We start from the raw sequence: 12402 nt of genomic DNA on the forward strand, positions 1-12402 counted from the left end.
CAGAGGGAGAAGAAGAAGACGGAGAAGTTCTGGCGAGGGTTGGCCAAGCGAACATCGTATAGATGTGAACTGAGAGAGACAGAAGGAATAGACTTTACGGGGATGAAGTAGGCGAGTCACTAGGAGAAAGACATCTCTAGCTTTCTGTTCCCTCAAGAAAAATGTCTCTTTTTTATCTGGAGAAATTCGGAAATGGGCTTTAACGAAAGGCCCTCGATCCGTGTCTATCTGGCTAGCCTACAGATTCAAGGCTGGGTGGTGTGACAGATAGGTAGATACACTGGCTGGTCGATAGATAGATAGTTAGGCTGATTCGTTAGTAGATAGGTAGATAGGTTCACACATAGGTAGGTAAATAGATAAAGAAAGACAGACGAGCTGGTGCGCTTTTTTCTCCGACGAAGAAAGGAAGGTATAGTAGAGCAGAGGGAAACGAGCGAAAGCGTCTTCTTACTTCATGACGAGGCTAGAAAGATACATGATAAGGAGGGGCCTGAACTCCTATTCTTTGTCGTTTCTTTTTGTATCGACGCAGTTTTGATCCCGAGATAGATAGCTAGAACTCTGACTAGCCGTGTCCAAACATCGATTCTGATGGATGCTGAGTGTCGATGCTCCTCTATTCTTTTTCTCTCTTGCCTTCGCCGACTGCGCAAGAGAGATCGCTAGACACAAAGACGGCGTATGATACGAAGATGTATGCATGGGAGAAAGAGTTAAAGTAGATACCAACTTTTTCACAAAGAAGTCTAAGGAAGAAGTCTAGCTATCTCTTACTCAACGCGACAGGAGATTTCACTCGATGTACACTCGATGAATTTCAGGAAGAAAAGTCTGGATAATTGTGGAGGCGACAAAACAACAAGAGGAGCAACGGCTATAGAAGGTGGTATCCCATCTCTCTCTTTCTCTCTCTCTCAATGTCTCCCAGTTTTCGTACTCTGTAGGAATGATCTTTCTCTTATCCTCGATCAAGGATCGTTGTAGATTTGATACTCTTATACAAATACACCAGGACCTCATGCTTGGAGCTTCCGGTTCAACAGACCTAAGGTTTCATCTTGTTAAACCCTTACTACTACTACTACTGTATAGAGAGTATAGAGGTCATAGAATGATCTGCAGGCTTATACCTAGTAGTTATGTAGTTCTATATGTATATAGAGGTAGACGCATGTGGTGAGATACACATACATTTCTGGAATTCTTTGTGGAGTTGGAAGGAACATACCAGTTGATCCTATACTTCTGAAAAGAAGAAGAGTCAGTCGTCTTGTAGCAGGAGGTGCTTTCATGGCGTCTGTTTCTCTTTGCTGAGTATTGGCAGGAGATGTAGAGAAGGAAAAGAAGATACTGCAAATCGATACGCAACTTTTATGAAGAATGAGGATAGAACTTTATACATAAAGAGAGAGAACGAGATACGTTTCTTCGTTTATGGCTGAAACATACAACAAATAGAACGGGTGATGCTTGTTTGGCGAGGTGTATATACAGCCACGACGAGGAGTCTCGCGAAAGCTTGAGTAGGGTGAAGAAGCAGAGAAACCAACATGTCTTAATACGATTGAGAGTATGAAAAAGCCAGATAAATCTCCCGTAACAGAAAAGACGTTTCTTACGGAACGGTATGAAGAAGTGAGAGAGTGCAAAAGATAGAAAGAAATATGAGGAATTTCGTGTGGGTCCTGGTATGCAAGGGTTTCTTTCTCCTCGGTAGCACATCCGAAGTGTGTATATGAAGATATATGTACCTATCTCAGGTGTATATACACCTCCGCCCTGCCTACGCTACTCATCATCGAGAAGAATCTGTGACAGTTGAGACACCGTGCGTATCTTTCTTTAACACGAAAGCCACTGCTTTCCGGTATGTTGTCTATCAGATCCACTTGACAGGAGAAGAAGCGGAAACTTTCTTCTCTCTCTCTTTCTGTTCAGCCTGGAGATAGTACATCGGACACCTCAGATAGTAACGCATCTTCTCTTAGCTACGTCATCCAAACTCCGTTTCTTCGCTTCGCTTCTTTCTTATTCTGGCTCATGCGACAGGCATCACAATGAAGAAGTGTCTCCTTCTGTATAGATATGCTTACACATGAGTCCTGCATACACACGTATGCAGGCCTCTCTCTCTCCATATATGTATCGTGCCATATACACATATATGTATATGTGTACGTTCTTTGTTTCTGTCACTCCTAAGAGAGTAGGAAGAGAAAATGAATCAGACTGGACGTGTTTAGACATCGGAAGGGAGGTTTGAAGTGTGACTAAAAGTCTCATCTTCTTTCCTGTTGAGGAGGAAAAGATTTTCTCGCATTCTCTCCTTTTTTCTCCTCAATGCTTTGACTGGCATGATAGCCAAGGTGTACGTACACCCCAACCTCTTCTTTCTTTGTTTTCATTCGTTTTTACTTCATTCGGCTCCTCCTGCTCCTCCCTCCCGTACTCGAAGGAGGTGTACATACACCCCAGTGACAGTGAGGCGTGAAGAAGGAGAGAGAGAGATGCAGTCAAGCAATTCTCTTTCTTAGCTTCACTTCTTTGAAAAGAAGGAAGATGAACAGAGAAAGAGGAAGGAAACGAAGATGAAAAAGAGTCTTTCGAATCTAGAGAAATCGCCACTCCTTTCGCTTCTTCTCTTGTATCTACCTATGTATGCATACATATGCGTGAATATACATACATCTATATGAACATACATTATACATATATGTATGTATGTGTATACGTGCATATATGTCCATGTTTTGGACCCATCTCAGACCGAGAGATAAGAAACAGGGTAGGGGAGGAGAAGAAGAGAAATCTCCAATAGAAGAAAGAGGAAGAGAAAGAAAGAGAAAGTGACAGATCTCCATCTCTCTTTCGCTTCATATTCTGATCTTCATTGATAAGACGACGCTGAAGGAGGAAAGAAGTCTTTTTACTTCTTTCATTGACTGCTTTGAAAACATCGAAGAAACCCAAGAAGAGAAGAACGAAGAAGGAGAAGAAGAAAAGAAAGACAAACAACTTCATTCCTTGATGCATGCACTCGTTCATTCAGAAAGCCTTCGCTCTTCACGCCACTCCTCGTCTTGTCTTTCCTCCTTCTCACTCCCGAAAAGGAGAGAAAGAAAGAAAGAAAGAAAAGAGAGAAGAGAAGCGAAGCGAAACAGAGAGGAGAAGAGAAGGTGTTTAAGTCGAGACGAAAAGAAGGTGTGAAAAGACGACTCTCTCAGGAAAAAAGAAAGTTTCTTTCTCACTCTTTCTTTCTCACTCTTTCTTTCTTTCTTTAGGAAGGAAGCTTGTTGTGTTTTCTTTATGCATGTTCTCCTCCTTTGAACATGTGGTGTCTCTGCAGTTTCTTTCTTTTCTTCGGCGCCATCGAAAGAATCTTCCGATACACTCGCTCCTCTAAATTCACATCTCTAATGGGCTTCACCACATCATCTGCATAAGCCTAAAGACCAACACACAACAGAAAAAACAAAACAAAATTCATCTATCTCTAATCTATCTATCTATCTATCTCTAATGTATTTGTCTACATATCTATCTATCTATCTGTGCTTTATATGTGTTTAGTCTATCTCTCTGCGTTTGATCTACTCTTTCTTTTTTGCGTACCTTCATGAGCAATTTCCTCGCTACGAGTTCGTCGATGCCTCGGGCCATGAGAAAGAAGAGAGGCTCCACGTCGAGGTCTCTTATCATGGCTCCATGATTCGCCTAAGAGCAAAAAGACAAACAAAGAGCCACTTGTGAAGAAAACACCCAAAGAAAAGAAAGAAAGTGTTCCAAGAGTTCTCAGAAAGGTGTACATACACCGCAGGGACGTCATCGTCTTCATCGCAAGCGATCCATCTGTCGTTCGTCTATCTGTCATCTCTCTTTAATCTCTCTGTAGCCTGTCTTCTGTCTATCGTCTCTCTACTGTTTTGATATTAGCCAAGATCTTATTCTAGCATACCTCCCCGGCGTCTCTACATAGATACATATCGGCAGGTATATGAGTATGACTCGAGAAGACATCTGTATATACATATGTATACATCTATATCTTTATATACATATCCTCTATGAGAAGAGATAGACTGCATGGGTAGGAGCAGTGGGAATAGTACTACTAGTAGTAGTAGTAGGGTGTCTACTACTACTACTACGACTACTACCTCTATTCTTGGTATATCTCTGCATCTGTAGCTAGCGTTTCTCATCTTCACCATCCATAAGGAGTAAAGAAAAGATAAAGATAGATCTCTACATGATGAAGTTCTCAAAGAAAGAGAGAGAGATAGATATACCCAAAGAAGAAGAGGAAAAGCAGCAGGAGGACAAGCTTTTCTTTAACAGAGCCATCCCCCACTTCACCTCCCTGCATGTACGAAACTACGAATGCACGTGCATATCGCTCCTGCGCTTGAAAACAATACAGCTACATACACATGTATATATAAATATAGACATGTCTAGCATACATGACGGCTATGTAGGTATATGTATATGTACATATATATCTATGTATATATCTATATATATCTATATATATATATATCTATATGATTTGTATGGGATGTTGTTTGTTGAGTATTTGCTTGGAGTCCCCCCCCCTGAGTGAGAGAGAGGGGTAGATAGACATTGGCACTCTTCAGGTTCTCTTTCTTTCTTTCTTTCTTTCTTTCTTTCTTTCTTTCTCGCTCTTTCTTTTTCGTTCTCCTCCTGCTTAGCATTTTACCTTGATAACGTCATCGGGGATGATCTCGAGTGTAGGTACAGCTATGCACTTGGAGCCTTCGTCAAGAAGAATGACCCGATTCAACGACTCCGCGGATGCGCCTATGCCGTCTCTCTCAATTCTTATTCTTCCACGCCAGACACTCCGAGCTTGGGAAGAGAAAGAAAGAAAAAGAGCAAGAGATCAGAAAGAAAAAAGAAGAAAGCAAGAGATCAGAGAGAAAGAAAGAAAGAAAAGCACATCGGTTAGCAGGATGGTACACAGACGTTCATGAACATACAGAGATCTTCATATGGATAGATCGGTGAATCGACAAAAATTGATAGATAGATAGATAGATAGACTAAAGATAGAGAGGTAGACTAAAGATAGAGAGAGAAGTAGACAGTAAAGAAAGGTAGATTGATTGACGAGGGATACATAGGTCTATGTTTAGAGGCCGATTGACTGAAGTGTAGACTAGGGATAGATAGACAGATACAGCGAAAATGTACATAGAGGTGTATATGGAGATCTTCTATGGTGACATGTGAGAAGAGATAGAAGCTTTATTCTCAGGGAGAGGAGGATTCATATGAAGAAAAAAGGGACAAGAAGCAGAAGAAGAAGAAACGAACGACAGCTAGGAAGAGAAAGAGAGGATGAAACAGAAGAAGAAGATGAATAGGGCATTGCCTATGTACTTGGATAGATATAGACATAGATACGTTTGCGCTAAGAATGATAAGAAGGATTCTTTCATGACTCCTTCTTCTTCTTCTTGTAGACAACGATCCTCGACTTCTTTTCTTTCCTCTTCTTCCTTTTCTTCTTCTTCTTTTGCGCGTTCTTCTCTCCGTCTTCTTTCTTCTCCAAGCGAGTGTGCTGTGTAGGTGCTTACCATTGTTGGCAATGAGAGACTTCATGACTTGAGTCGTTTCCGCATGGGGCTTTAGATGATGGAACATCTCATATTTACTGTGCTCTTGAATGCCGTGAAGAATCGACAGACCAAAGGAATGGTGCCTACTCGACTCCTCTCCCTCGATCTAAACCGTCAGAGTTCAGCACATACACCCCAACATGAAGAAGAAACGCATGCAGTCCATACATACTCGCCACATGGACAGAGAGAGGAGGAGGAGGAGGGAGGTATCAAAACAGACATGGCTTGTTTCTTCTTTGTCTGTGTCTTTGGCGCAAATGGAAAGAAAAAAGGACTTAGCAATCGTGATAGGTATTGCCACCCTTGACTCTTCTGTTATGCTGTAAGAGCGATATATATAGATATAGATTATGTAGAGAGATAGAGAGAGATAGACAGAGATGAAGATTCGAGAGAGAAGGGTGAGAGAGAGGGATTTCGGAAGTCGAGTAAGTGTGAATCGAACACGAGCAAACAAAGAAAGAAACACAAGGAATGGCCGTTGGAATGAAAAGAAAAAGAAGAAGAGTAGCAACACACAAGTAAAGGAAGAAGAAGAAGAGTGATAGAAGTCATGAGTGACAGAATGATAAAGACAAAGAGAACGAAGAGGTTAAGGAGAAGGCAAATGATAGAAGGGACTGACTGAGTGCATGCCATCCATAAATTGCTCTTCTTCTTCTTCGTTTGATCATTATCTATACTTTTTCATGGTCTCTATCATCCTGACTATCCCCCTCCTACTGCTACTACTTCTACTGCCTCTACTTCTAGCACCTCTACTAGCTCTACTCACGTGGATACGGCAGCAGCCATAGACCCAGGAGAAGGAGAAGGAGGAGGAGGAGGCTGTTTCAGAAGAAGAGAGACCTCCACCCTCCCTCATCCTCAAACCCCTGCTGATAAGAATCTAGCTCTACCCACTACTACTACTACGACTTCTCACCGTACTAGCAATAGTGAACAGAGTACTACTACTCATACTACTACTACTACTAGTACTCTTACTGCTACTACTAGTACTACTAGTACTGCTACGAGTTTTGATACTTATGGTGATGAGAAGACTAGCCCGCTGGTCTTAATAGAATGGCAATCCGCTATGACTCAGGAGAAAAGGAGAAAGACGCATGCAAAGAAAACTTCTAGCACACAAACAAATGCCACGAACCTAGAGCAGCTGCGAGAGATCTAGCTCGATCTCCATACATCCACATACACAGATGTACTCATGTATCTATACATAAGTATAGAAACATAGGAATCTATTAGTCATGGACCATCTTCATGAACGAAGAAATTCAAGAATGTCTTCAACTTCTTCTATTTCAGCTGGCTGTGTGTTATGCCTATTGCTACCTTACCGTCTTCCGTATTGATCAAACGCCGTTCCTGCTTTGTATAGCTACATGCAGGTATCTATATATACACAATAGATCTGCATGTATATACAGATATATTGGGTATGTGTATGCATACCTGGAGATTAACTCGAGAGGCTTGGGAGCCTAGATCGACATGACGAAGAACGTAAGTACTGTTAGGAGCCATCGCAACACTAAGATTCTCCATATGCCACGAATCATCCGACTGCTCCTACACATTCAAAAAGAAAAAGAAACAAAGACGGACGCGCATGCATGCACGCATGCATGCATGCAAGGACAAGTAGAAGAAGCAGAAGAAGAAAGGAAAGACATCCAGATAGAATGACGAAAGAAGAAGAAGAAGAAAGGTGTAGTCAAGAAGAAGAAGAAGAACAAGAGGGGTGAGAGAAGAGAAAGGAGAGGCGAAGAGAAAGAAAAAGAAGAAGAGGAAGTAACGAGAGAAGAGAGAAGGAGATCTGAACCAAGAGGATGAAGAAGGAGAGAGATAAGAAGACAGTTTCATCTTCTCCTGGGGTGTCCATTCGCTCTGATAAGCAAGAAGGAATGGAGAGACACGATCAATGGGAATATCACCCCGCTGGAGATTTTGAAGGAGACCGAAGGGAAGAACAAAAGAAAGAAAGAAAAAGAGAAAGAGAGAAAAAGAAAAAGAAGAAAGAAAGAGAGAAAGAAAGCCTTCAGGGTGTCGATCATGAGAGCAGCCACAATGTTCTTTCTTTCTTTGTTTCTTTCTCACTCTAAACCCCTCCTATTAGTCAGGTGAATACAGATATATATACGTCGATAGACAGATAGAGACAATAGAGCTGTACTGCATACAATCTGTATAGAGCTCTATAGGATAAGAAGCCGCAGTCATGATGAATAAGAAGAACAGAGACTCTGAGAGAAACACACAAGAAGAAGAATTGAAGTATAATTAAATACATACACTCTAAACATAAAGACTGAGGGAAGATCATATCTACACATACATACATATAGATGTATACAGATAGATGGGTGGATAGGTAACATATCTATATATATATCTATATATATATATATATGTATGAATATCTATCTATGTATACATATCTAGATACCTGAAGTTTCCTCTGCTATCTCTATCTCTCTCTCCCTCCTGTTTCTTTGACTTCCCTTCACTCAACATCTATCTTTCTCAGTTTTCTTTCTTTCTCTATAGAGAGCGATCGAGTGGAAAGATTGAGAGAAGCTTCTGAATGAAAGGCTACTACCTGATCATAAATATGATGGACCTCGGCACCCTTCTCAAGAACGATGCGTGTATTCGAATTCACAAATCCACCTCGGCCACGTCTTCGCATATAAGGCGGTCTCGAGAGCTCTTGCCTTTCTAGCGCTTTCTTAAGAAGATCTCGATCTTGGGGGTTCTGCAACAAGCTTTCAAGATGAACGAAAGTCTGATAGAAAGTACAATTCACATCTCTCCCGACATGAAGAACGACGCGAGGATTCGTAAAGGGATGCGCCGGAGGCTTAAGCATCTCTTCTTTCAAAGAAGAAAGAAAGACTACAGAAGGAGAAGAAGAGAGAGAAGAAGAAGGAGAAGAAGAAGGAGAAGAAGACATAGAGGAGGAAGAGCTGTCTTTGGGCATCTCCCCTTTCTCTTGTCCTTTTTCTTCGTTTTCTCTTGCCTCTTTTATGTTGGATTTCTCTTCTTCTTCTTCTTTCTGTTTGAGAGACCGGAGAACGTCCTTCTTTTCTTGTTCGTTCTTCCATTGAATTGCATGCAAAGCAGGAAGAAGATCAACAATATCTGACGTCGCTATATGGATCACCTGCACTTTCATTGTCTTTCTCGGAATTCCTTGTTTCTTCTTATTCTTCTTCTTCTTCTCTCTCTTCTCTTCTTCCTCGTCTTCTTCATTAACTGTTTCAAGCAATGACTCCAGTGTAAATACACCTTCTTTCTCTTCATTCTTCTCTTTTATTTCAAAATCGCCTTCTAACGAACCGCTGAGCTCCTTCTTCTCCTGCCCAGACATCTCTCGGTCTTCTTCTTCTTGTTCTTCTTCTTCTCCTTCCTCTTCTTCTTCTCTCCTTCCTCTTCTTCTTCTTCTCTTCTTCGTCTCTTCATCTCCTCTCTCCCGCCCACTCTTCTCCATCTCACTATTTGCTTCTCTACTCTCTCCGACCCTCTCTCGCACCTTCTTCTCTTTCTCTTTCGTTAGCTTCTTCTTCTCCTTTTCTTCTTCCCCATCGTTCTTCTTCTTCTCCTCCCCCTCCTCGTCCCTCTCCTTTGCTTCTTCATCTTTCTCAGTATCCTTCCTCGAGTTCATCTGTGGATCTTCCTTATCTTCTTTTTCTTTCTTCTTTTTTCCTTTCTCTTCAGCAAGACCTCCTTTGCCTCCTAGAGAGAGCGCTTCGAGCATCATAGCTCCCTGGGCTTTCTTGTCTTCATTCACTTTCTCTTCTTTCTCTTCATCTGCACTATTCGGGTCATCTCCTATCACGATACAGGCCGCGTCGTGCATGCATGCAAGATTCAACGCTGAGAACTTCGCCATCCCAAAGTCAAGCTTTCTGTAGTCATAGATAGGGAAGTCGCTATCATACTTACGGCTTGTCTTGCCTATCTGAAGAAAAAGAAAGAAAGAAAGACGAGGAACCTAGATACCTCACTCCAAGAATACAAAAGGACAGAGATAAAGCTTCTCTCTCCATACCTATCTCTCTGCGCATTCATGTATAGGAGATGTCTATGTATGAATTTGAAAGTATGTATGAACAGGTATATATGGACGTGTGTGCAGAGATGGATACATAAATATTAGGCATAGATGGAGAGGTGTGTATCTGTGCATGTATGACTCTTGTACTCTTCTCCTTTCTTACAGCCTCTCCATTCTTCCATGTAGCAGATAGGCACGAAACAAATGCTCTATCCAAGACCAAGAAGAAGAAGAAGCAGAAGACGAATGACTCTAAACACTTCTTCTTTTTCTTCGTGTGGCCAGGAGAGTGCTTGTGTGCTGGCAGGAACCTGTTCGACCTCTTGTAGGTCATTCCACCACAGCATCCCGGTACCTCTGAGGTGTACATACACCGTAACTGTGTCTTCGCTCCCTGCCCCCCTCTCTTGCTAGGTATGTATATTTATGTCAAGACGCCTTGATACACACGCTTTCACGTGTGATGAACGAACTCCGTCACTTTTCTGTCGTTCTCTGTCTCATGTAGGGAGATGTACATATTCAGAGAGAACGACATGAAGAAAGCTCGCAGATACACGCTCTCTTCACGGAATTCACAAGCAGCATCAGGAAGAAGAGAAAGACGAAGAGAAAGAAGAAAAGAAAGAACAAGAGTAAGAAGGAGAGAAGGAAGAAGAAAAAGAAAGCAGAAGAAGGAAAAGAGACAGACAGTTAGTTTACCTGTCCTCTATGGAAGGGTTGTGTATTAGTTCTCCAATAGTTTGAATATTCCGGTATGAATTGAAGTTCTTTCGACATCGCATCTCGAACTTCCGGATGTCTTATGTTCATGAAACTACCCACATAAGCATCTTCTTCTTCTCCATTCATCTCTTGTTCTTCTTCTCCCCCTCCTCCGTCACCACCACCATGATGATGATGTGAAGAGTAGTCTTCTCCTCCTCCTCCGCATGAAGAAGAAGAGCAAGAAGAAGAAGAATGATAGGCGCTTTCTTCTTGTTCTTCTTCTTTCTCCTCCAGGGTAAACACTCCGTCTCTTTCTCCCTCTTGTTCCTCTCTCTGGACACCCTCCTGTCCTCCGGTGTATGTACACCCCGCGCTCTTGTCATCACGATGATCTGAAGATGAAAAATTACTTCGAGGCGGCATCGTTCCACCGCAATGTGAAGATTCTCCTCCTCCTCGTCCTCCACAGCATCCCCCTTCTCTTCCATCTCTTCCTTCACTGGAGACATCTGTCCTATCTCCCTTCGTCTTCGTCTTTTCTTCTTCCTTTCCGCTCTCTCTTCTTTTCTCTTCTGTCTTCTCTTCATCTTCATCGTCGAACATGCTACTTCCTCGTGCACCCCTCTCAACAAAGCCGGCGCCTTCGACCTCTTCTTCGGCTCCTTCGACACCTCCAAACTTCTCTAAGTTCACGCTTAACTTGGGATCTATAATGCCGTCTCTCATTACCACGACAGCGTCCATATCAGGAAGAATATAACTCCCCAGATCTGTCTTATAAGAAAAGAACAATTTCTCTCTTTCCTCTTCTCCTCCTTCTCTTTCGTTCATGTTGCCTTCTTTCTTGTCTTCGGAAGTAGAAGAGAAAGAAGGTGGAGACGAAGAAGAAGAGGAAGAATGAAGAAGAGATGAAGAACGGAGATCATAGGAAGTTGAATTGGCAAGATAAGAGAGAAGATTTCTATCTATAGGAAAAGAAATCTCATAGGTAGGAGAGCTGCTGCTGTCCCTGTTGACTTTATCATGCATATCTCCATGTGCACCTCCCGATAAGTTCTCCTTCGAAACGCTTGGCATACATTCCCTACTCTTCTCAGATACACAGTAGTCATCTTTCTTCTTCTCCTCCTCCTCCTCCTCTCGCTGATTCGATGATGCTGGAGAAGAGCGAGAAGAAGAAGAAGAGAGAGAAGAAGAGAGAGAAGAAGGGAGAGAAGAAGAAGGGAGAGAAGAAGAAGGAGAGAGAGAGGAAGAAGGTTTCGAGTGGAGATGGGCTTTAAGGCTGACACGATCATCAAGAGGAAGAAGATAGAAAGACTTAAGATTAAATTCATGACGGAAGGCCTCCAGGCGACTATGGGGCGTAGGGAGATCTAGGCAGGCATCCCAGCCTATAACGTTAAGAAGCTTGAAGGGATTGTACAGCCGATGATTCACATATAAGTAATGCAGAGGTAGAGGATACACCGGAGGCTTAAGAGGCTCTAAGAAAGAAAGAAAGAAAGAGAAAGAAAAAGATGAGATAGATACAGAAAAGATAAGAAAGAAAGAAAGGGAAAGAAAAGGAGAAAACAGACACAGAAGAGAGAAAGAGAATGAAGACTTGCGTATAAAGAGGGAGATCGAAAATGTTTCTTCTTTCTTTCTTTCTTTCCTACGATATCCAGATCAATCCACATCTATAGCAATAGAAGGAGACACCACTTGAGCAGAGAAAGATCTATTCTGAAACACTCTCTCTATCTCTCTCTCCGAAACAAAAGAAGAAGAGAGATGAAAGAGCCGGACAGAAAGGAAAGCGAAAGAAAGGAAGAAGTTCGAGTGAAACGATAAGCCACACAGAATAGAGAAGAACCTTCGCCACAGAAAAATCCAAACCGAAAGACAAAATTAGATAGATTAAAGATAGAAAGATAGATAGATAGATTAAAGATAGATAGATTAATTAAAGATAGATAGATTAATTAAAGATAGATAGATAGA

At 42.0% G+C, this 12402-nt stretch overlaps 1 protein-coding gene across 1 annotated transcript; it reads right to left on the reverse strand.

The window, feature by feature from the left end:
• Positions 1-2445: 2445 nt before the first annotated feature.
• On the reverse strand, positions 2446-11901 carry CSUI_010188 (sufb sufd domain-containing protein; the record flags this gene model as incomplete). Its single annotated transcript, XM_068070293.1, has 7 exons — positions 2446-3448; positions 3616-3717; positions 4724-4872; positions 5604-5751; positions 7107-7223; positions 8254-9615; positions 10414-11901. Coding segments are annotated over 7 exons (3507 nt in total), but the record flags the coding sequence as incomplete, so codon positions are not given.
• Positions 11902-12402: the final 501 nt, after the last annotated feature.

Source organism: Cystoisospora suis (genome assembly GCF_002600585.1).
Source record: "Cystoisospora suis strain Wien I chromosome Unknown contig_6841, whole genome shotgun sequence".
Classification (NCBI taxonomy): domain Eukaryota; phylum Apicomplexa; class Conoidasida; order Eucoccidiorida; family Sarcocystidae; genus Cystoisospora; species Cystoisospora suis.